Source organism: Sminthopsis crassicaudata, chromosome 4, assembly GCF_048593235.1.
Source record: "Sminthopsis crassicaudata isolate SCR6 chromosome 4, ASM4859323v1, whole genome shotgun sequence".
NCBI lineage: Eukaryota > Metazoa > Chordata > Mammalia > Dasyuromorphia > Dasyuridae > Sminthopsis > Sminthopsis crassicaudata.
The window spans coordinates 282456180-282482723 of NC_133620.1; the positions used below are offsets into that span (position 1 = coordinate 282456180).

Sequence of the window (26544 nt, forward strand, 5' to 3'; positions counted from 1 at the left end):
AGAGTTCTTGGGAATTGAAAAACATCATAGAAAAAAGGTATAATCTGCTTGTCCAACTACCTATTCCCTTCTCCTCTTACACCTCCTCCCCCACCACCTCATTAGCTTTTTCTTTGGAAGAGATGGAACTATTTTTGGGTTTTCAAACACAAGTTCATTTACAGAGCAGGAATACTAAACTAGAAACCTTCGGAAACATATATTAACAGAGACTCATATTCAGGTTAACAATACAATTTTTTTATTTGAAAAAAAATTTGCCTGGGAGAGTTATTTTTTGAAGTGAATAAGTCATTACTTGGTTTTTAGTCGTCATATTTTATAAAAATCCTCTTAGATAAAATCAGATTCATCTTTATAAAACTCATTACAATAGAATGAATGCATCCATTGATTTTTAGAAATAAAAAAAAATTCAAAGTTAGAATTTACATGTTGGATATTGTTGATGAAAAAAAAGTAGAGTATGGATGTCAACCAGTTACTTTGGTATTTCAAAATTGCAATGAGGAAATCATAGGAGAAAATAAGCTTATTGTCATAATTTAAAGTAAAATTCTCTAAGGAAAATCAACATAATTGGGGAGTTATATGATTTAGTACCATCAGCAGAGATGAATACTTTGCTGTGGCTGGGACAGAATTTACTTGATGTCACACAAGAGGGCCACTCCTCTCAAAATCCAGTGGTCTGGGGACACGATAGTCCTTAAATATACCACTGTGATGAAAGTTAGATCTGTCCTCCGCGGTTTCTTGTAGATAGGACACACGTAGAGTTTGGGGTCCTTGGGTGCTATGGAGTTGATCGCAAATATATGTAGCACTGGAAGCTGTGTGAAGAGGACCTTTGGGGTTGATTCAGTGAGTTTCCCATTTCTCCTGTCCCAGGCAGCTCCATCTAAATACAGTCCATATATATAGACTCCTTCCTGAGAGAACAAAATACAAGGGAATCTTTCACCTAAAAATATGTAAGCATTAGGAAATTATCACCTATGAAGAGCCTTCAAAATTGGAGAAAGGAAATAGCTAGAATATAACCACTAAATTTAGGGTATTAATTTCAGAAGTATAATGAAGTGTTCTCATGCCCAGAGTAAATTTGAATTGGGGGAATGGAAAAGTATGACTATACTAGGAGAGAGGTACCTCATCTTTTTGTGAGCAGGACTTGGGAAGAAGGTAAGAGTTGCCAAGCAATTAGAGACCTGGAAATTCTTTTAACCATAGCAGTATGGTCTGGCAGGGGATGACTGTGGTCATTATAGGGAAGAAGCCTGTCTCCTTTCCCCCACCATGACAGCAAGTTGGGGCCAAGATCTGGTCACCTCATGTTAATCACAGCTCTTATTGGACTAGATTTTTTTAATGTTCATGTTATTTTAAATCCTATGATAAAATCTATAAATAATATGCAAAACATGGGAGTATAATAAAATGCTGAGCTGAATTCTCCATAGCTTATAGAAGAGTGAGGGCACAACCTATCCTGAGGGAAAATAACCACATTATAAAAATATTTATACCCATTTTTTTTGCATTTAAGGTGGGAGACTTACTCTCTTATTCTTAGTACAAAGTCACTGAATAGCACAAACTTGAAAAAGTGGATGAGTCTATTGAGAATGAATCTCCAATTTAGCCCTTCTGCAAACCACAGTTGTGGTTCTTATGTTGGGAAATGCCGAGTCTGAAGTGGACCAAATTCTTCTGGACAATAAGGAGGAATATTGCTAATAGCTTCTGGTAGGGACAGAAGAACTTGAGTCCAGGAAATGGTGCTTAAGGTAACTAGTAAGTTATGATATATAAACAAAGGGCATGCCATTTTATTTTGAAAAATTATAAGGGATTCTACTCTGTTTTTTTTTTCTTTTTTGTGTTTAGTTCAATAAAAAGGTAATAAAAGATAAAATAACTGAAGAAAAAAATCTAGGGAGGCAGCATAGTATACTGTCACTCTTCCTGGGGCCTCAGTTTCCTCATTTGATCATTTTGAACTAATGGTTTTGAAGATTACTTGCAAACTGAAATTCCAATTCAATAGTTCTCCAGCACAAGCATCATTACCCATTTCTGAAGAACAATGAAAAAGATCTTGGTAAACTTCAGTAGAGTAGATTGAAGAGAATGTGATTAAGTTTCAAAGTGATAAATGTAAAATACTCTACTGGAATGTAAAACTACAATACATAAAGGAAGCAAGGTTGGCTTCCCTGGGAGTCAGCTGCCCAGTGTAATAAACCAAGAAGTTAGTATCATTCTATGCTACCATAATAGAGATGTAATGTCCACAGTTATGGAAGCTTTCATTTACTCCTCTCAGACCATAAATTGTTAAATGATGTAAAGAATCAATAGAAAAGTCAAAAGTGCATAATAAATTATTAAATGAATTATCTCTAGATAAGTGATTGAGGTTGGGAGAGATTACTATAGACTGTAGTAGTCTGGGAATACTTCATGAAAGAGGTAAGATGACAACTTGAGTCTTAAAGAATGAGAAGCAATTGGATGAGGAAAGCATAAGGGAGAGAGAGCTTTCTTATCAGGGAGAAAAGTGTGAAGAAAGGTACAGAGGCAGGAAATCACAAGGGGATATAGTTGGGGAACAATAAGAAGATCATTTTATCTATTTCAGAGAGTTTATATTAGTCAGTAAGGGGAGAGAAGATTCAAAAAGTTGACTGAGACTAGATCACAAAGGACTTGGAATATCAGGTTAAGAATTGCAGATTTCATTTTGTAGGCACTCAGCATCTACTGAGAATTCTTGAATAGATTTATAAGAAAAGGAAGCTAACACAATAGGGAGCAAGGGAAAGACTGCCCTTCTCAGTTCAGAAAGGGTTATTCTATGGATTATGATTCATGGAATTCCACCAAAGACTAAAAACGAGGAATGGATTTAAGTTTATATCAGGAGAGACTGAGATTAAATGAAATTAAATGCAAAGATTAGATTTCTTGATTCAGTCCCTTAGTGTTAATAATAGAGATGATATTCCCCTTTCAGACTAACCAGACAAGAAGGTTTAAATAATAGACTGTACTGGATTGAAGCACTTCTGAGCTCCTTTCAAATTCATACATCTATGATTTTGCAATTTTACCACAACGGTTGGGGTCTGCATAATTATTTTTGTCAACCCAAGGTTTGTATTTATAAGGGACTTCTCTGAAGAAGCTCCAAGTGCTAGATCTCCCTTTTCAAGAATCCTGCAGAATGAGGGGAAAGGTGGTGGCAAGCAAAAGATTTCTTGGTTATAGAAGAAGGAAAAATTCATAAGGAGATTCATGGTTCTCCAAAGTTATTCAAAACAGAACTAGAAATTAGAGCCTCGCTTTCTGTATCATATTCCTAGCAATTACCAAATGTGTCTCTATGGTACATACTATAGGTGGCACTGTGATCTCTTCTTTAGTTTGTCTCAGCACATCATTGTGGATTGTCACTGTATCCAATGCCCAGCCTTTGTGGGCTCGAGTCACTTCTTGCCTCATTGCTGTGAGGAATCCTGAAAAAGAAAGAGTCAAGTTGTTTGGGGGGGAGTTTATTTCATAAAAATAAGAAGAGTATCCCTGCTCAGTTACCCAACTATCAATCCCCAAACTGAAATCTGTATCTAAGAGGTGCCTTTCTTCTACAAGATTGACCTTCCCAAAGAGAGCACCAATATTTTCTTCTTTGAGAGGTTATTCACCAAAGTAGCACCTTTCTTGCTAATGAATTATTGATAGTGACTCCCATGTCACTGGAGATCTGTTAACAGAATTTCTGCCAGGAATAAAATTTGTCACACTGCCTAGATAAAGCAAAGTCTTGTTTGGCATCCCAAGCAGGAAAAACAATTGCTTAAAATCTATAGGCATTCCTGTAGCACACCATGGCAGAGAATTCGTTTAGCCCCAAGCAGGGTCCTGTACAATAAACTTTCCTGGGTATTTCAACTGTAAACACGCTAGAGATCACACAAGATAGTGATTTGGGACCTGAGAGATTCCCTTAGACTGTGCTTGTGAATGGCCTCCATCTGAAAAATGAAGACTTGGGAAATAAGTCAGATATATTCTAATCACAGCATTCCAATTAATGCTAGAATTAAGCTATAGACAAAGCACATTACTCCATTTGCTGTAGATCAAATTATTATTTGGGATAATGGAAAAATTTACGGAATTTGAAAGATATGCCACAAACATTTTTTATCATTACATGTAAAGAGTACAACAACCTAATACAAATATTATAATTATTTTAGGATATTTTCTAGTATGCTATATTTTGCCATACCAAGAATTTGCAAAAGTTCACTATATAATGATTCTTTTTTAAAAGAGACTACTAAGGAGACCATGTAGAAGCAATTAAAAAAAAACAACTAGAGTGGCATTTGAAAAGTTATATCCCAAACTTCAATGAATTCTCAAAAAATTTAAAGGACTTTAGAGCCTCCTTATCAAATTTCAAAATAATATTGTGAATCAGTGAATAAAGCATTGAACTGGGGATCAGGAAAACGTTAAGTTATAATCCTCCCTTAGACATTTAATTGTTTTTATTTTATTTTATTAATTTTTATTGAAGCTTTTTATTTACAAAACATATGCATAGATAATTTTTCAACACTGACCCTTGCAAAGCCTTCTGTTCCAAATTAGCCCCTGTCCTCCTCCCTCCTCCCTTAGATGGCAGATAATCCAACACATATTAAATATGTTAAAATATGTCAAATCCAATATATGTATACATAGTTATACAATTATCTTGCTGCACAAGAGAAATCAGATCAAGAAGGGAAAAAACTGGGAAAGAAAACAAAATGCAAGCAAACAACAACAAAAAGAGTGAAAATGCTATGTTGTTTTCCATAATAAGTTCCCAGAGTCCTCTCTCTGGGTGTAGATGGCTCTCTTAATCACAAGATCATTGGAACTAATCTGAATCATTTCATTGTTGAAGAGATCCATGTCCATCAGAATTGATCATCGTATAATCTTGTTGTTGCCGTGTATAATGATCTCCTGGTTCTGTTCACTTAGTATCAGTTCATGTAAGTCTCTCCAGGTCCCTCTGAAATTATCCTGCTGGTTGTTTCTTAGAGAACAATACTATTCCATAACATTCATATGACTTAATTTATTCAGGCATTCTCCAATTGATGGGCATCCACTCAGTTTGCCATTACAAAAAGGTTTGCCACAAACATTTTTGCAAATACAAGTTCCTTTCCCTCCTTTATGATTTCTTTGGGATATAAGGCCAGTAGAAACACTGCTGGGTCAAAGGGTATGCACAGTTTGATAATTTTTTGAGCACAGTTCCAAATCCTTCTCCAGAATGGCTGGATGTATTCACAAATCCACCAGTAATGTATCAGTGTTACAGTTTTCCCACATCCCCTCCAACATTTGTCATTATCTTTTCCTATCATTTTAGCCAATCTGAGGTGTGTGTAGTGGTATCTCAGAGTTGTCTTAATTTGATCAAAAGTGATTTGGAGTATCTTTTCATGTGACTACAAATAGTTCAGTTTCTTCATTTGAAAATTGCCTGTTCATATCCTTTGACTATTTATTAATTAGAGAAAGACATTTAATTGTTGTAAGACTTTTAGCCTCAATTTGCTTGCTATCTGTGAAATGAGAGATATGGGTTCTATGCTCCCTTCTAGCTCTGAAGCGACAAACCTTTCATTAAACAGATAGGATTCGTGATGACCTCAGACATTTACTAGCTGTGTGATTCCAAATCACTTAACCCTATTTGCCTTAATTTCATCATCTCTAAAATGAGCTGGAAAAGGAAATGGCAAACCACTCCAGTATCTAGTATCAAAAGTCCAAAAGGAGTATTGAAAAGTTGGATTCAACAACAACCACAATAATAACAACCACAATAATAGTGCAAAATTGGGGCTAAGAAGAATTCCCTATATACTATATCATTGTACAAAATTATTCTACCAGAATGTATTTTATTGTCAAATCTTGGAAGGTGTCTGGCAATTGACCCTTAGAGGCATGGGATGGAAAAAGAAGAAAAAGCCAGTCTCTTCCTCTTAGTACTGAAAGAGAAATAGTAAAGTCCTAAATGTCACTTCCTGCAATATTGAATCACATTTCCCAAAAGTACAAGTTCCTTTATGGTATTAAGTTAGGTTACTCAAGGGACAACATTACATTTCTTAATTTGTTGAGGTAGGATTTAGCATACTGCAAGAGAAAACCCAATTCCAGAAGACAAATATTAACTATTTAATCTGAACAAATATTTGTTGCAGGCAAAAACTTATATAAGTGAAACAAAGGTTCATGCAGCAGAGCCCATTTTAAAAAAGAAAGCATTTAAAGTCCCCAATATAAGGTCTAGCAAATGTGATAGCAGTCATTGAGCCTCAAGTGCATTTTTGGGATAAATGCAGTCCTTATGTAATCTATGACATCAATTTAGGCATAGTAGGTCCAAGTGGATTTTAAGCTACATTATATCACAGAATCCTTCATCTGTGAAGAGGGTTTGTTCCATGTGCTTGGGAGATCATATTTACTGGGCATGAAGCCTGATTCCAACCATCTATCTATTCAAGTATAATGATTGAAGTCTCCTTTGGAATTCTAAGTTTCTCCTACATTGTAAATTCCTATAAGGCAGAACTAATCACATTCACTTAATATTGCTCTTGGCCCAGAATCAGGTGCCTTCAGTAGATGATTGAGACTGGTTCTCCCCCTTATAATGCAGCTACTACATGGGAAATTTTATAGCATTAACTTAAGTCTTCTTCATAATGGTACCATTTTTTAATTTATTACCACTACTAGTAAATGCAAATGTGAATAACATGGCCAGGAATGGTCATGCCAGTACTTTAGAGATACTTGTGTGCCATATTAGACTATTCTTTTTACCTACAAATAGTAGTAGCACACACAGACACACACACACACACACACACACACACACACACACACACACCCCAGATATGTAACATATACAGAGAAGATATATAATATCTGTGTAGTATTAATCTTTCTATTGATGATTAGAAAAAATTATAAAGTACTAAAGACTGTATACATGGAAGAGGAATGGAAGGAGTAGGTCTGGTATTCTGGGCTATTCTCAAACTGAGCACATGGAGAAGAGACTTTCTGTTCTCATTACAAGCCTTGTCTGTTTTCTTTTGATTTTCTAAGAATGTGGTGATATGGGCCTCAAAAAGATTTTGTTTTTGAATTGTTTGTAATTGAATTTTTGAAATGAATATACATATTTCTGGTAGAATGAAATCACCTCTAATGGAGTCAAAAGATGTATTTTCTGTAGCCTGCATAACCTCAAAGACTATTGATATATTTTACTTTACAGAAGCCTGAAGAGCAAAATTTTTATTATGGGATCATTCATAATTCATATACCAAATAATATTACTTTAGATGTAGAAATTTGAGTCATCTGTCCATATCTATTACTTTAAGATAAGTGAGGCACAAATAAATGAAAGGAGGTTATTAAAATATTCACATTTATTCTTTGTAAAATAACCGACATACAAAAAACTGATGGTCATCAGAAGGTTCTGCCACTTGGATGTTATATGGTCTAAATAAACATTTCCCTTTTCTTTTACATTAAATGTTATTTCAGACTTACAATACATTAGAATTTTTTAAACAACTATTCAATTTAACCCAGAGAAAGCACTGCTCCCCTCTACCCCCCTCCTTCCCACTTCTCCCTACCACTGTTAGGCTAAGATTATGATGGAAAATTTTTGACAAAAGAGAACTTTGTCAATAATTAATCTCTGTTAGGTTAGTATTCTGAAATTTCAGCATCCTGATTAAAGTTGTTTGACTTATAGCATTGGTTTAACTGGTAAAAATAAACAAACAAACAAAAAACAAGCAGTATTCTTTCCTTTATGTATCATTTTATCCAACTAGGTTTTGGAGTCAAGTAAACAAATGCTTATTAAGCACGTACATTGTATTAGACACTGACTCAGTGCTGGGAATGTAAAAAAAGGCAAAGGACAATTCCTGCTCTCACAGTGTTCACAGGGAGAGATAACATACAAACAAGATATGTACAAACAGCATATATGCCGAGACAATCACCAGAGGGAAGGCATAAACATTATTGGGGAATTAGGAAAAGGAAATTCGAAAGAAGGTGGATGGTGTTATTCATGGACTAAGTTTAGGTAAAGTTTCTTTACCAAAGATCAGCACCTTCTTCATTCAAATCATTATAGAAAGAACTAATTACTGGATGGCTAGATATATTTCTCTTCAGTTTTTTACTCTTGATAACGTTTTGGGATAGACACAGGAAGCTTGTCTCCCTGATTCCCACTCCCATAGGTTTATAACAGCATATTCTCTCCCATCTTCCAATATCAGAACAAAAGAACCTCTTTTAACAGCTGAAATGACCATAAAACAAAAGTGGAGCTCAAAAAAGAAAAGAGCTGATAAAGGTAGTAAAAATTCCTTTTGAAGTAAAGTAGGTTTCTTTTTCTTTTTGTCCCCAGACAACCTAACTGATCCTTACTGATCCAGAGTCAGGGCTGTTTTGAAACTAGAAGAGTCATAAGTCATAGCAACCCAATCCAATAGTCATTTAGTAAGCATCTATTACACACATGTGTCCTATTATATGAGCTAGATACTGGGATAAAGACAGAATGAAAATTAGTTCCTGCCCACAAAAAAACTTATGTTCTAAAGAGGACAGGGGAATACGTATGTAAATAATAATTTGAAGAGGCTGAAAATATTAATTTGTAGGAGAGTCAGAACAGGCTTCCTGGAGAGGTAGTGCAAGAACTGAGTCTTAAAAGAATCAGAAATCCCAAGAGGTGGAGGTGAGGAAAGGGTATATTCCAGATCCAGATTGATTGTTGTGTTTCATTCTTGAAGAGGACCAAAATGACATCACTATGTTAAGAGTCAAGTTACAGGGTATCTGACTCTGGTTGTTCAGACCAATTTGAATCCAGAAAGCTCTGCCACAGGATGGGCACAAATAGCCCATGTGAATTCTCTAAATGAGCACATCTCATGTTTCTTTTGAGCTATTTCAATCTTGCTTTTCTCATAGGGTACAGCACCTTTTCTGATGAGGGCATACCATGACCATCCCAACAGAGCTGCCCTCTCTGCAGTAGAATCTGAATGTTTGACAGTTTCATTTGAATAGGACCTCAATCTGGTATCTTATCCTGGTATCTTCAGAATCTTCCTAAGACAATTCAGATGGAAGTGATTCAGTTTCTTGGCATGGTGTTAGCAAACTGTCCACGTTTCATAGGCACACAACAATGAGGTTGGCACAAAGGTTCTGTAGACCTCTACTTTGGCAGTCAGTCTGACACCACAATCCAGGCATATAAGACAGCCTATGTAAAGACAGACAGGAAATTGACCTCATAGTTTGAAGTCTTAAGGAAGCCAATTTGGCTGAAATCTTCAGTGTTTAAAGAGTGGTAATGTAAAATAAAACTGGCAGGGATATTAGAGTTGAATTATGAAGGACTTGAAATGTAAAGTTGAGGAGTTTGCATTTTATTCCAGAAATAAAAGGGAGTCACCTAAGCTTCATGAGAAGGGGAGTAAAAAGATAAGATCTTTGCTTTAGGAAGATAAGAATTCTACTTTGTTTATACTGAACACATGATGAGGCTTTGGGCATATTAATTAAATACCAGGTAGAGCTGTGGAGGTTGGAGCTTAGAAACATCTTCAGAGAGATGAAAATTGGATGTTTTGGAGCTGATGAGGTTACTTAGATACAGAATTTTCACAATCATTCCAAGGTTAGTCTAAGTGAATACTCTTGGTACATCATACTTATATGTTAGGGAATTATGGTTAGGACCACCATAATGCTGGGTTTCAGCTTTAATGTCTATAATCTTCTATTTTACTAATCTCACTTGATACAAAACAATTAGCTTACATGTATTCTCAAAATCCCTTACGATCCTAACTTTCCACTGGTTTTTCTGTAGCTCTACCACAGCAAGAAATTGGAAACTGAGTATTTTTAAAACAATAGATGTTAGGTTCTTACTAAGTGCTAATGAGATAATGAGATATTAGGTTTTTACTAAGTGCTAAGTCGGTACTTAACAATTTTCTAGTTCCGGGCCTTTCCTGGGAGTTTGACTTGTGAATTCCTGGGGAAGAGCTTGCATGCTTAGGAGGAGCAAGTTCATTGGTTGAAGTGGTTCTTCCCAGAAGCCCTTACATTATCCCACACCCATTCTCTGGGAGGACTAAAGAGGGCAGCTCTGGAGGAAAAAAGTAAGTCTCTGTTCTAGACCAGGCTTGACGTGGCTCTCTGCAGGAAGGGAAGTCACTTCTCTGGACAAGAGTTAATGGCAACTGTCTGGAGACAACGGTTCTCTACAGGAAGAAGAATCTGTCTGAGAGATTTGAGTGGACACAGCAGATCTCCTCCCAGAGAGTGATCAGCAGCTTCTGGAGACAACAGCACATTATAATTGGCATCCACAACGTGGGGCAAGGACTTTTGCTTATCCTGACAAGGACTTATTCTGAGCCCTTCAGAGGAGCTAGACTGGACCATTGCAATTTGGTGCCTGAACAGAGACAGACACGATCCTGATTCCAGTGGAAAAGCCTCTGATCCAGATCTCAGTCCCTCTGACCCAGAACCGTGAATAACAAGGAAACTTTGTTAAAGATTAAGTGAGCGTGCTAATAGATAAATAAGGAACATAACTTGTTAAGGGCTAAACCAGCAATCTCTTATAGTGAAATGGGGCAAATGCCTTCTGTTCAAGGAAAATGTTTGGAGAGCATTATCAAGGTTATGAAAAGCCAAGGATTGATTATAATTTTGGAGGAGATTACTGAACTTTTAAAAACTGTGAAGGTGCTCTTAGTGTATTCCCCATCACCTGACCCTTCTTCCTCAATTCTGCCTTTGTGGGCAGAGGGAGCAGGAGAAGTGGAAGGGGCACCATCAGCACTACCTATGAAGCAGCTTTGTCCACCCTATGAGAAGATTACAAAAGGCATTAGTTAAAGCTAAAGAGGAAGGACAGGGCATATCTGATTTGAGAATAGAAACATATCCTGTGATTGAAGAGTTTGACCCTTTAGATCAAGCCAGGAGAAGATACACTCCTTTTAATCTGGAAATTATCAAAGATCTGAAAAAGGCTTGCACTCTTTATGGGGCTATATCATCTTATGTTAAGATGGTATTAGAGAATTTGGCTTTTGAAAGTTAATCCCTAATGATTGAAAATCTATAGCAAAGACATATTTAGAACCTGGACAAATTTTGTTGTGCCTTTCTGAGTATAGTGAACTCTGTAGAATGCAAGCCCAAAGAAATAGGCAACCTGGAGTTAATATACTAGTCACTTTTGACCAGCTAGCAGATATAGGCCTTAAGCAGACACTTTAGCACAGATTAATTACCCTGTAGCAGTATATGAGCAAATTGCATCTGCTGCTATTAAAGCATGGGGCACCCTCTCAGGAAGGCAAGATAGAGGGAAATCCTTCACAAAAATGCAAGGTCCAAATGAACCCTTTGCTGATTTTGTGGGATGTCTGCAGACAGCTGTCATACGAACTACTGGTGAAAATATAGCAACAGAAATTATGATAACTTGCTAAGGAAAATGTTAATGAGGTTTGTAGAAGAATTATATTAGGATTACACAAGGATGCTCCTTTAGAGGAGATCATAAGATGCTGTGCCTCAGTGGGCACAAATGCCTTTTATATCCAGGCTATGATGCAGAACATGAGAAGACAGGATCCCTTTTGGCAAGGGACTCCCCGAGAGACTCATAAATGCTTTCAATGTGGCAAAGTAGGGAATCTGAAAGCTCAATGTTGGCATAAAGATAAAGTGAAAAAACATGGTGGGAGAACAAAACCCCAAACCCCATGTCCAAAATGCAATAAAGGCTTCAATTGGACATCAGAATGTAGATTGACTCAGGGAAACAGGAAGTGGAGCTTGACTCCAAAATCCCAGGCAAAAAACACTTGGGACAAGATGGCAGCCAATGTTACATCCAGAGAGTCTTTAGAAGTTCAGTATTCCAACATGATCAATCAGCTGAAAAGCAACCTGATGGGGCAAAGAAATTACACTTGGGAAAAATAGAGTTGTATGCAGCTGGGACTACTGAGATATCCCCTAGAGAGATGAAATCTGTCCCTGTCCAGCCTATAGATCCCTTGCCTCCACACACAGTACACTTGACCATTTCACCTCCTGAGAATGCTTACAAAATACTTTTCATCTATACACTAATTTGGGAAACTGGGGAATGTGTAGCTAATATCTCAGTCACTAATACAGGTAGACAATGTGTGACTTATCACCCAGGAGAAGCAGTAGTATCAGCTTTATTGATACACACTCCTGATAGGCAATCTGGTGATATTTATCCAGATTTTGATCACCAACAACAGAATCCAGGAATATTTTTGACTGTAGCTGTTACAGCTGACCATCCTATGATCACTATCTATGTAAATGGCATATCATTGAAAGGGTTAGTAGACATGGGTGCAGATCGTACAGTCATTACAGGTGCCACCTGGCCGAGTCATTGGCCAAAGATTACAGCAGACACCCACATGTCTGGCATAGGAGGATCAATAGCAGTTGAAATTAGTGCTACCCCTTTAAGATGGATATTTGAAGGTGAAACAGGAGTTTTTACTCCTTTTGTAGTAAATTAATTTCCTACCAATCTGTGGGGAAGAGATATCCTACAACAGTTAGGATTACAATTGAATACTTCTGCTTTTTAGGCAGGGCTGCTGTTAAAGACCTGCCAACACTCTCACCTGTTCCTATTAAATGGAAAATTTATATAGCAGTGTGGGTGGAACAGTGGCCCTTAACAAGTGAAAAAATTCAAGCCTTATTAGATATAGATATTAGATATAGATATAGCAACTTGACCAAGGACACTTATAGCCTTCTCTAAGGTCTTGGAATTCCCCTGTATTTGTTGCAAAAAAGAAATTTGGAAAACGGAGGATGTTGACTGATTTAAGAAAAGTAAATGAACAGATGGAAACGATGGGAACTCTTCAGCCTGAACTTCCATCTCCTACTCAATTGCCTAGAGAATGGCCTCTTTGGATTATAGACATTAAGGATTGTTTCTATTCTATCCCTCTAGGTAAGGAGGATATGAAAAGATTTGCCTTTTCAGTGCCCAGTGATAATTTAACTGAGCCTTATAAAAGATATGAATGGACAGTTTTGTCACAGGGAATGAAAAATAGCCCTACTAAATGCCAAATGTATGATGCTGCTGTTCTTACTTCAGTAAGAAAAGCATTTCCAAAAATTATGTTATAAAATTACATGTTCGATATTTTGGGGTGTGCACCTGAGGAGCAAATGTTAGAAGCATGTCTACAAAAGACCATAGAAACACTTAGGAACTACAAATTGCACATAGCTCCAGAAAAAATTCAAAGGTATGCTCCTTTTCAATATTTAGGATATAACATATATCCTTACAGTATAAAAACTTTCTTTAACAACAGAGAAGTTGAACATCTTAAATGACTTTCAGAAATTGATAGGAGATATCCAATGGATGGGTCCAGTGTTAGGCTTAACTACCTATCAATTGAAACCATTATATGACATTTTAAGGAGAGACAGTGCTTTAAACTCACCAGCTTACAAAAGAAGCTTAAGAGGCTTTGAGAGAAGTTAAACTGGCTTTATCCAATGTTGATTGAAAGAGTCAGTAAAAAGCCCTTGGAAATATCAGTTTTTGCTACAAAAGAGGCACTCACAGCAGTTCTTCATCAAGGACACAGTGTGATAGAGTGGGTGAACCTCCCAGCACAACCAGATCAAAAACTTACTTCTTACCCAGTGCTTGTGGCTAGAATTTTATTAAAGGCCATTAAGTGAGCAGTACAATTATCTGGGATAAGACCTGACAAGATATATACTTTTATACCAATGCACAAGTTAACGTATGTTGTGAAATCATCGCAGAGTAGCAAATTTTATTGGCCACAACTCCAAATTTTACACATGGGTCTCCATTAAAGATAACCCGGTTATTACATAATTGGTGATGGATTTTTGGAGAAAATGTTTTTAAGGTTCCTCTTAAAGGACCAACTAACTTTATAGATGCATCTAAACATAACATTTGTGCTGTATACTCTTATGACTTAACTATAAAGGGAGTAGTCAGAACTTTTCAGTTCACTCAGCAGAATGAATTGTATGTAATCATGCTAGCTCTTATTATCCAGGAGATGTAAATATAACATCTGATTCAGCCTATTAAGTAGGTGTGGCACACAGAATTGCAACCTACAACCCAAATAAAAATTTATTTATTTATTATTTATTTATTTTTATTAATTTTATAATTATAACATTTTTGACAGTACATATGCATAAGTAATTTTTACAACATTATCCCTTGTACTCCCTTCTGTTCCTAATTTTTCCCCTCCTTCCCTACACTCCCTCCCGTAGATGGCAGGCATTCCCATACATATTAAATATATTATAGTATATCCTAAGTACAATATATATGTGCAGAATGGAATTTTGTTGTTGTTGCAAAGGAAGAATTGGATTTGAAAGATAAAAATGACATTGGGAGAAAAACAAAAAATGCTAACAGTTTATACTCATTTCCCAGTGTTCCTTTTCTAGATGTAGCTGATTCTGTCCATCATTGATCAATTGGAATTGGATTAGCTCTTCTCTATGTTGAAGATATCCACTTCCATCAGAATACATCTTCATACAGTATCATTGTTGAAGTGTATAATGATCTCCTAGTTCTGCTCATTTCACTCAGCATCAGTTGATATAAGTCTCTCCAAGCCTCTCTGTATTCCTCCTGTTGGTCATTTCTTACAGAACAATAATATTCCCTAACATTCATATACCATAGTTTACCCAACCATTTTCTAATTGATGGGCATCCATTCATTTTCCAGTTTCTAGCCACTACAAAAAGGGCTGCCACAAACATTTTGGCACATACAGATCCCTTTTCCTTCTGTAGTATTTCCTTAAGATATAAGCCCAGTAGTAGCACTGCTGGATCAAAGGGTATGCACAGTTTGATAACTTTTTGGGCATAATTCCAAATTGCTCTCCAGAATGGCTGGATCTGTTCACAACTCCACCAACAATGCTTCAGTGTTGCAGTTTTCCCACATCCCCTCCAACATTCATCATCTTAGCCAATCTGACAGGAGTGTTGTGGTATCTCAGAGTTGTCTTAATTTGCATTTCTCTGATCAGTAGTGATTTGGAACACTCTTTCATATGAGTGGAAATAGTTTCAATTTCATCATCTGAAAATTGTCTGTTCATATCCTTTGACCATTTATCCATTAGAGAATGGGTTGATTTCTTATAAATTACAGTCAATTCTCTGTATATTTTGGAGATGAGGCTTTTATCAGAACCTTTAACTGTAAAAATGTTTTCCCAATTTGTTACTTCCCTTCTAATCTTGTTTGCATTAGTATTGTTTGTACAAAAGCCTTTTAATTTGATGTAATCAAAATCTTCTATTTTGTGATCAATAATGATCTCTAGTTCTACTTTGGTCACAAATTCCTTCTTCCTCCACAAGTCTGAGAAGTAAACTTGGACCCATTTTGATCTTATCTTAGTATGTGGTGTTAAGTAAGTGTTAAGAAACTAAGCCTAGTTTCTGCCATACTAATTTCCAGTTTTCCCAGCAGTTTTTGTCAAATAATGAATTCTTATCCCAAAAGTTGGGATTTTTTGGTTTGTCAAACACTGGATTGCTATTTTTATTCACAATCTTGCCCTGTGAACCTAACCTATTCCACTGATCAACAAGTCTATTTCTTAACCAATACCAAATGGTTTTGGTGACTGCTGCTTTATAATATAGTTCTAGATCAGGTACCTTCATTTGATTTTTTTTTTTATTACTTCCCTTGAAATTCTTGACCTTTTGTTCTTCCATATGAATTTTGTTGTTATTTTTTCTAGGTCATTAAAATAGTTTCTTGGGAGTCTGATTGGTATAGCACTAAATAAATAGATTAGTTTAGGGAGTATTGTCATGTTTATTATATTCCCTCGGCCTATCCAAGAGCCTTTCCAATTATTTAAATCTGACTTTATTTTTGTGGCAAGTGTTTTGTAATTTTGCTCATATAATTCCTGACTTTTCTTTGGTAGATATATTCCCAAATATTTTATATTATCGACCATTATTTTGAATGGAATTTCTCTTTGTATCTCTTGCTGTTGGATTGTGTTGGTAATGTATAAAAATGCTGAGGATTTATGTGGATTTATTTTGTATCCTGCAACTTTGCTAAAGTTCTGAATCATTTCTAATAGCTTTTTAGCAGAGTCTTTGGGGTTCTCTAAGTATACCATGATGTCATCTGCAAAAAGTGATCGTTTGATTTCCTCATTACTTACTCTAATTCCTTGAATCTCTTTCTCGGCTGTATTGCTAAGACTAGCGTTTCTAGTACAATATTGAATAGTAATGGTGATAGTGGGCAACGTTGTTTCACTCCTGACCTTACTGGGAAAGGCTCCAGTTTATTGCCATTACATATGATATTTACTGACGGTTTTAAATATATGTTCATTATTTTAAGGAATAGTCCATTTATTTCTATACTCTCAAGTGTTTTTAGTAGGAATTGATGTTGGATTTTATCAAATGCTTTTTCTGCATCTATTGAGATGATCATATGGTTTTTGTTAAGTTGGTTATTGATATAGTCGATTATGCTAATAGTTTTCCTAATATTGAACCAGCCCTGCATTTCTGGTATAAATCCAACTTGGTCATAGTGTATTATCCTGGGAATGATTTTCTGTAGTCTTTTTTCTAATATCTTATTTAAGATTTTAGCATCAATATTCATTAGGGAGATTAGTCTATAATTTTCTTTCTCTGTTTTCAGCCTACCTGGTTTAGGTATCAGTACCATGTCTGTGTCATAAAAGGAATTTGGTAGGACTCCTTCAATCCCTATTTTTTCAAATAGTTTATATAGCATTGGAGTTAGTTGTTCTTTAAATGTTTGGTAGAATTCACATGTAAATCCATCTGGTCCTGGGGATTTTTTCTTAGGGAGTTGGTTAATAGCTTGTTCTATTTTTTTTCTGAAATGGGACTATTTAGACTATTTACTTCTTCCTCTGTTAATCTGGGCAAGGTATATTTTTGAAGGTATTCTTCCATTTCATTTACGTTATCGAATTTATTGGCATAAAGTTGAGCAAAGTAGCTCCTAACTATTGTTCTAATTTCCTCTTCATTAGTGGTGAGTTCTCCCTTTTCATTTTAAGACTAACGATTTGATTTTCCTCTTTCGTTTTTTTAATCAGATTTACTAAGGATTTGTCTATTTTGTTGGTTTTTTCATAGAACCAACTCTTACTTTTATTAATTCAATAGTTTTTTACTTTAAATTTTATTAATCTCACATTTTATTTTTAGAATTTCAAGTTTCATGTTTGTCTGGGGGTTTTTAATTTGTTCCTTTTCTAGCATTTTTAGTTGTAAACCCAATTCGTTGACCTTCTCTTTCTCTATTTTATGCAAGTAGGCCTCTAGAGATATAAAACTTCCCCTTAATCCTGCTTCAGCTGTATCCCACATATTTTGGTATGATGCTTCATTATTGTCATTTTCTTGGGTAAAGTTATTAATTATGTCTATGATTTGCTGTTTCACCCAATCATTCTTTAGTATGAGATTATTTAGTTTCTAATTAGTTTTTGGTCTATTTTCCTCTAGTTTTTTATTGAATGTAATTTTCATTGCATTGTGATCTGAAAAGGATGCATTTACTATTTCTGCCTTACTGCATTTGACTTTGAGGTTTTTATATCCTAGTATATGATCAATTTTTGTATAGGTTCCATGAACTGCTGAGAAGAAAGTGTACGCCTCTCTGTCTCCATTTAGCTTTCGCCAAAGATCTATCATCAAACTTTTCTAGTATTCTATTTACTTCTTTGACTTCTTTCTTATTTTGTGGTTTATCTAATTCTGAAAGTGCAAGGTTGAGATCTCCCACTATTATAGTTTTGCTGTCTATTTCTTTTTGTAGCTCTCTTAATTTCTCTTTTAAGAATTTAGATGCTGCACCACTTGGTGCATATGTTTAATATTGATACTGCTTCATTATCTATGCTACCCTTTAGCAAGATATAATGCCCTTCCTTATCTCTTTTAATTAGATCAATTTTTGTTTTTGCTTGATCTGAGATGAGGATGGCTACCCCTGCTTTTTTGGCTTCACCTGAAGAATAGTAGATTCTGCTCCACCCTTTTACTTTTATTCTGAAAGTATCACCCTATTTCAAGTGTGTTTCCTGTAAACAACATATAGTGGGATTCTGGCTTTTAATCCAGTCTGCTAACAGCTTCCTCTTTATGGGGGAGTTTACCCCATTCACATTTATGGTTAGAATGACTAATTATATATTTCTTGCCATCCTGTTAATCCTTGCTTATGATTTTCTCCTTTCCTTCCCTCTTACCCCCCTCCTCCCCAGTATTAAACTTGTGAGCACTACTTGTTTTTCACAGCCCTCCCTTTTTAGTATCCCTCCCCCACCTTAAAGTTCCTCCACCTATTTTACTCCTTTTCCTCACAATTTTTGTATTCCCTTCCCCTTAGCTTACTCCTTCCCTCCCACTTTTCAATGAAGTGGAAGAAGTTTCACCATAAATCGAATATGTCAATTGATACACGCTATGTTCATCCCCCTCCTTTCTTTCTCTCAGATATTAATAGGTTATCTTTGCCTCTTCATGAGATGTAGTACCACCACTTTACTCTTTTTTATGATATAATTTCCTTTCCACCTCTAGTTTCTAGGACAAATTATACATTTGTTCTTTACATCTCTTTATGGCAGAAATATAGTTCTCAAGATTTCTTTTTTACTTTTTTAGAAATCTCTTGAATTCTGTATTTGAAGATCAAACATTTTGTGTAGATCTCTTTTTTTCATCAAGAATAGATGGAATTCATTTATTTCGTTAAATGTCCATCTTCTTCCCTGGAAAAGGATGCTCATTTTTGCTGGGTAAGTTATTCTTGGCTACATACCAAGTTCCTTAGCCTTTTCGGAGTATCATATCCCAGGCCCTTTGTTTCTTTAATGTGGATGCTGCTAGATCCTGGGTTAACCTTATTGTAGCTCCTCCATATCTGAATTGCTTTTTTCTACAGCTTCCAATATTTTTTCCTTTGTCTGATGGTTCTTGAACTTGGCCAGTATATTTCTTGGCATTTTGATTTTAGCGTCCCTTTCAGTAGGTGATTGATGAATTTTTTCAATGACTATTTTACCCTCTGTTTCCAAAATGTCTGGGCAGATCTCTTTGATAATTTCCTGGAAAATAGGGTATAGGCTCTTTTTTTCCTCACATTTTTCAGGGAGTCCGATTATTCTCAAATTGTCTCTCCTGGATCTGTTTTCCAGGTCTGTTGTCTTTCCAATAAGGTACTTGACATTCTTTTCAATTGTTTCGTTTTTCTGGTTTTGCTTGACTACTTCTTGGTTTCTCCTTGAGTCATTCAATTCTACTTGTTCGATTCTAATTTTCAATGATGTATTTTCTTCACTCACTTTTTTTATATCTTTTTGTAATTGGCCAATTGAGTTTTTATCTTCAATGGATTTTTTTCCCATTTCATCAATTTTATTTTTTAGAGAGCTGTTTTCTTTTTCCAACTAACTAATTTTATTTCTCAATAATTTGATCTCTTTATCCACTCTGGATGTCTTCTCCAGACTCTCTTGCCAAGCTTCCCTTTCCTTTTCCCATTTCTCTTCTATCTCTCTTGATTTTTTTTTTTTTTTTGATTTCCTCTATGAGAGTTTTGTGTATTGAGAAGGAGATCATATCCCCCTTAGGGGATTCCTCTGGAGACAGTCTGCTTTTAGTCTCCTCAGGGTTTGAAGTCTGCTCTCTATCCATACAGAAGCTGTCAATGGGTTAGAGACCTTTTAAATTTTTTGTTCATTTTGTCAGAGCGAGAATTGAAGAAAACAAATTGACAAGAGAAACAATTGGTCTGTTTCTGGAGGGGATGGGGCTGGATAGTGTTCCTGGACTTCCTCTACAGACTGTGGGAGACAGTAGGAGGCCCTAACAGGACAGTGATGGCTGCACTGTGTCTGCACTCTGAGGCTCTAAGAATGCGCTGAGTCACTCCAGGTGGGAGTGGGGCTGGCCAGGTCCCGAGAGACACTAGCTTTCTGGGGGTTTTATTCTTTACCTCCAGTATTTACACCTTCTCTGCTGCTCCTGGCTTGCTGCCAAGATGGAATATCCACACTAGGTTAAAGGTCGTTTCACAGAAATGGAAGAGATCGCACCCCTCCCCCCTTGGGTCTGAGCAGTGTGAGCTGCCTGGCTCACTCTCGCTCCTCTCCTCAGCCTGTGCCCAATCTGTTCATGCCCTCCCCCGAGCAAACACAGACCTTTTCTGGCGAATTTCAAGGATGTCTTTTGTTGGTAATTATTTGTGGGTTTTTTTCTGGTCAAGCATTAATTCCGAGACTTGTCATGAAGTAAATTCTGAGAGAAAACGCAGAGCTCAAGAAGCTGTATGCCTCCTCTCTGCCATCTTGGCCCAGAAATCCCCAAATAAAATTTGTAACCTCTAATACATGTCAGCTCTTTAAGGAACTTCAAGAGCAAGTGAGAAAGCATTAAGGTGAAATGGAAGGACACCCCTCTGGACCGTGAAAAACATAATCTTGAAACTTTGTAGTTAGAAGCTTGTTACTAAATCTCCACACCCTAATATAGATGGTATTTTTACACCCCAGATGTGCTGCCCTAAAACCCTAAGTTCTTGCAACTTGATAAACAAAGAAATACTGTCTTACTGCCTGTCTGGGAATGGCACCCTTAGTGTGATAATCTTTGCCTCCTGTCTAGGATGAAATTCCTTTAGTTTGACAAATGTATTAGGGAAATTTTATGTCTCTTTCTATACATATGTGTCTCTGAAATCGCTTGATACTGATTCCCTTGTTCTGGTGGGGTTCAGTCACTAGCTAGCAATAAACACTCTTAAATTTTCATTATTTTGGCTGTCCTGTATTTTCTCTCTTCTGGGCACTTCATTTGGAGGCCCCAGCAAGATAGCCTTTGGATCTGTTTGATAGCCAGTCCCTTTCCCTGGAGGGCGAAAGAGGTTACCTTCTCTAGGAGGTGGCCACTAAGATGGCCTTGGCCTTGGACTTCAGTAACCCAGCCTGTCCACTCTCAAAGTGGACTTCCAGGTCCTATTTTTTAATAGAAATTCAAAGGCAGATAGGCTTCTAACCATGTTAGCCAATACTCCTTTATTTCAGGCAGCCCAAGATCTCATTCTAAATATCATCAGATTATTTTATGTTTGCAATTTGGGATAGCAAAAGAGGAATCCAGGAGCATAGTAAAAACTTGTACAGCTTGCCTCTCTTTCTATGCTCCTACACTCCCTCCAGGGAAGAACTCTCGTAGTTTGAGACCCAATGAAATTTGGCAAATGGATGTGACTCATTATAAATCTTTTGGTCGTTTTCTTTTATCCATGTTGTAGTAGACACCTTTTCAGGATTTACTTTTGCAAGACCATCAACAAAAGAGAATGCCTGAGTGGTCACTTAATTTCTTATACAAGCATTTGCAATCAGGGGGTACCATAAGCAATATAAACAGATAATGGACCTGCATGTACTTCTAAACATTTTGCACACTTTTGTGCACAGTAAAAAATTTTACACACTACTAGCATACCTTTCAAGTACAGGCAATAGTAGAGAGAAGAAACAGAGATATTAAGATACTCCTCCAAAAACAAAAGAAAGCGGGAGCCACAGATAACCCTAGAGAACTTCTAAATTTAGTTCTTTATACTATTAATTTTTTGATTTTTGATAAAGATGCATTGGCTCCAGCAGACAGGTTTTATAATCCACTGGAAAGGCAGTGTCCAGTGAGAACAGCTCCATTATCTTTAGATAATCATCAGGTAATGTGGAGAGATCCAGAAAGTGGTGAATGGAAAGGACAGATAGGTTAACTACTTAGGGGAGAGGGTTTGCTTTTATCTCTACAAATGGAGAAGGAATCAGATGGGTGCCAAAGAGCAGTATTTACCTTGTCCATTTGAGAGAGCTGGAGAAGACCCTTGAAATGAAGGAGAAGATCCAAGAAATATCAGATGGTTCCATCTCTGACAACATATGCCATCAATTTAAGAGCTTGGCAGTTAACCCAATGTGTATGGCAATTGACTCATGAACATCAAAAATTGTCAATGAGACTGCTACAGGACTTCAAAATCTGCAGGAATCATTGGATTCCCTGAGACATGAAGTAATGGAAAATAGATTGGTTTTGGACTATCTCTTGGCTGCTGAAGGAGGTGTATGTGTGATTGTTATTTATATATTCTCCTTCTAGGACTTATGGACATGTATAATTCCTCATGTTGATTCATGTTGTTTGTTACATCACTATTAGCTTGTGTTATACTACTATGTGCTTGTGCAATACCTCCCATGTTGATGGATTTATGTATACCTGTTTCAATTAAGATCCTTCAGCCCAGAGGAAACCTACTAACGATACCTGATTTGGCTCCCCATTCCCCTTGGTGCCCATGTTTCTTCCTGAGAAGTAAGAGAGGGTGTGACTACCTGTGTTCTAAAACAAAAGAAAACGGAAGATGTAGAGGACTGCATATAGCAGGGAACTCTGGGAAAGATATACTTGAAGCAAGGATACTTACAGCGGGGTGTTTACTCAGTGTGATTGATGAGATAATAGTTTTCTAATTCACAAATACTTAGTGTAATGTAATAATGTAATCATTCTAGTTGGAATATATTTAGTATGATATGGCAATGTAATGGTTCTACAGTTAGCACATGCTCAGTGTGCTGTAGTGAAGTAATTGTACTAAGGTATTTAAGGGCTGAGAGGGCTTGAAATAAACAGACTCCATACTCCATCTTTGATCAGCCTTGTGGTGACTCTCCTGCCTTCATCACTTCTCCACCTAAGACCAAGGCTCATCTAGAGATCCTCCAGAAAGCTAGTCGGAACACTACACAAGGCTACTAGATTGGCCGAGTGTTTTTAAGCCTAGCAACGGGGCAGTTATCAGGAACAGGGAATTGTTCAAAGTTATTTAAAGTCAAAGTCAGGAGAGGGAAGAATGATGTGACTCCTTCAGTGGAAGGAATCAAGAGAAATTGATGAATCTCACACTCCTGGAATTGTACCTTGCTGCTCTGTTTTGCCAACAAATGAACTCTTTTGTTCTCTCTGTAAGTCTATATAAGCCAGTGTAAACATTCTGCAGAGGGACTTCTCTCCCTGTCAGACAACTAAGAGGAGCAATGGATGGAGTGCTGGACCTAGAATCAGGATGATCTGAATTCAATCAAGTCTCAGATGCTAGCTGTGTGAACTTTGGCAACCTCTATTTGCCTCAATTTCTTCATCTCTCTAAAAGTAAAGACAAAAATAGTGCCCACCTTCTGGTGGTGGTGTGAAAATGAAATGACAGTATTTATAAAGTGCTTTGTAAACCTTCAAGTACTGTAGAAATGTGCCTGAAGACAGCCTAAGAAAGAGAGAAGAGCTCCTTATTCACAAGACCAATGGTGGCAGATACTGCCTTCCTGTCCTTGCAGATCAAATGCCTTGGCTTTCTGAAGATAGTAACAAAATATGCATAAGTGCATACTTCTATACACTTTGATATTTTGATGAATGTTCACATATGTACATACAACTACTTTTTTTTTTATCAACAATGCTACATAAAATACTTGTTAGAAAGTTACAAATATTTTTAGATACATGTATTCCTTGTGAGCACTTACCTTGGGGATTAAAGAAGCCAGTCATCCAAAATACATTTGGCCTTCCTTCAAATATCCAAACAGAAAATTGAGAATTCCTTTCTAGAAGTTCAGTAAACCAGAACCCAAGTGTTGAAGAATCCCAAGATATTCTTTTCCATAATGCAGGGATACGGGCATCATACATGTTATCAAGAGCATCTCTCAAATTCTGTTAAGTCATGATTTAAAAAAAATTGAATTAAATGAATTAACAAAATGGCAATGACTCTTTAGGACTTTTAGGGACTTACCTCACTCATGATGATAGTCCCTTCAATGGCTAATTTTAAATCACTCAGGCTTAGTCTTAGCCTTGTGATGACTCTTTGCATCCTGTCAATTTCTTGTCTAAGGAATATGTTCATAGAATTAAGATGTCCCATCTTTATTAGGCGAGCTTTCACCTAAAATAGAGAGCATACAATTCTATGAAGTTGACTTTTAAAAAATTGCTTCATGTGCCAAAATCTTCACAATGTCTGTTATGGAACCAAATATAACAATTAATTCTCTATTCTCTTGTTAGAAGGCAGATATTTGAATTCACTTTCCTACTGATTGTACTCAACCATTCATTGGAAAGTACTTTGAGAAAATGAAAAATTGCACTTTTCCTTTCAAATGGTAACTGAATTGTTAAATATCAGTTTTTTCCATGTAATATTCCCAAGAATGCAATTCTGATTACTTATTTTCACAATCCTAATAGAGTTATAATTAGAAATTTCACAGAAAAGTGAAATATATAAAATCTTTATAGAATGAGTGACAAAGCAATTCTTAATAGAATGCAGCTTTAAAATTGACTTTGAGGGGAAAAATCAGGTACCTGTTATTTGTTCTTTTTGGTAGTTTGATTTTGAATTTTGAAGGCTTTTAATAAAAAAAACCTCTGGGCACATAAGCATTAAAATACAAATATTGAAAAGATTTAATAAATGACTGTGGTCCTGAATATATCCAACACAAAGTTTTTTTTTTAAAATAAAAATCCTGACTTGGCACCATGTCCTTACATTTAACAGATAAGTTTTCTGCTGCTTAATGACTATGGAAATAATTTTGTTATTAAAGAAATCCTGAAAAAATAGTCCAGTCCAGTGAGTCACTCAGATTTAAAGCCTCAATTCTAGTGAAAATAGTTCCTATTTCTTTGATTTGGAATGGGTTGTAGAACACAGAGGGAAGGGAAAGCCACTTTGACTCAGTGTCTTCACATATGAAATAGACAAGTTTTAATAACCCTCTTTGTGTAGCTGCTTATCTCACCTGTCTCTTCTTCTCATCTCCAACACAGAATGTTTGAATCCTGACATGATATTTTCATAGACTAATTATCTTGACACCTCAAACTGATTATGTCCAAAATAGGGCATCTTTTTATCTCAAATGTGTTCCTCATTTTGACACTCCTATTTCTGTTAGTGATTCTCCTTGTTATCTAGGGTTTGTTTCAATCTTCATCTCTTTTCTCTTCCAAACTCATTATTTGTGAAATACTGTTGATTTTATTCAGACTATAATTTTCAACGCAGTTATGAGTGCAGTGGATAGAATGCTGGGTCTGAGGTCATAAAGGCTGAGTTCAAATGTAGTTTCAAGAGATTTACTAGCTTTGGATCCTTGGAAAAGTCATCTAGCCTCTGTTTGCTTTCCTTGGAGATGTGAGGAACAAATGAACTAATATTTGTAAAAAAACACTTCACATAGTGCCTGACACACAGAAATACTCTATAAATGCTCATAATGCTTCTCTTCCTTTTTATTTCCATTGTCAGCACCCTCATATAGGTCCTTCCTTGTGTAGAATGTAAGAACCTCCTAACAAATACTCATCCCTCTACTTTTTTTGGTGTTCTGTGGTCTTTTATTTTTTTTTGGGGGGGGTGGCAAACAGTGTTAAATGGTTAACTGTCTGAAGCCATCTGGCTTCATACTCTCTCCACAGTGCCATCTAGCTGCCCCTCTACTTTTTCTCTTCCAGTTCATCCTTCTCAGGCTTCCAATGCTGCCCAGGGTAAATTGCAATACAATCTGGTACTTAAGAGATGACCCAGCACAGATGAATATAAACACCAACACCGAAGGAAAGCCATTGAGGTACTAGGTATCTAAGGCTGCATTTTCTAGGAGAGTGGGTGGAGGTTTGAACCTGTAATTTCATTGCTTTAGACCTTGGGAAAGATATTCCTTCTACCGATACAACTGTTGGAAACTTGTGGTACTAGAGAATTGCTTAGAGAGCTAAAAGGCAAATGATTTTATACAGACTCAAACAATTAGTGTGTGTCAGAGGCAAGATTTGAATCTTGGTCTTCTTGACCCTGAGGTCTTTTCTTTCTCTAGTATACTCAAGTGTCTCACATCTGAGAAGAGCTGCACTGCTCCGCCAAAAAGAAACCGACTCTTCCCCTTTTCTAACACATAGCTCTGTTCTTTTTGCTTCAATATGCTGCCTATTGGTGGCCTTGGAGCAAGGAAGATGCAAATGTCCTCTTCAAAGCAATGCTAAAAGCTCTTTCTTTCTTGTCCCATAAACCAAATGCTTCTAAATGTGATAGCATGAGATATGACATGCAACTCTATTCTGT

General features: G+C 36.5%; 1 protein-coding gene across 1 annotated transcript in view; it reads right to left on the reverse strand.

The window, feature by feature from the left end:
* Positions 1–221: 221 nt before the first annotated feature.
* Positions 222–26544, reverse strand: part of DNAH8 (dynein axonemal heavy chain 8) — a 408086-nt gene continuing 381763 nt past the window's right edge. Inside the window, exons 90-93 of the mRNA XM_074311023.1 lie at positions 24205–24357; positions 23933–24122; positions 3400–3521; positions 222–932 (exon numbers count right to left, since the gene is read on the reverse strand). Coding sequence (XP_074167124.1) covers positions 645–932; positions 3400–3521; positions 23933–24122; positions 24205–24357 — 753 coding nt within the window. The 3' untranslated portion in view covers positions 222–644. The remainder of the gene's footprint in view (positions 933–3399; positions 3522–23932; positions 24123–24204; positions 24358–26544) is intronic.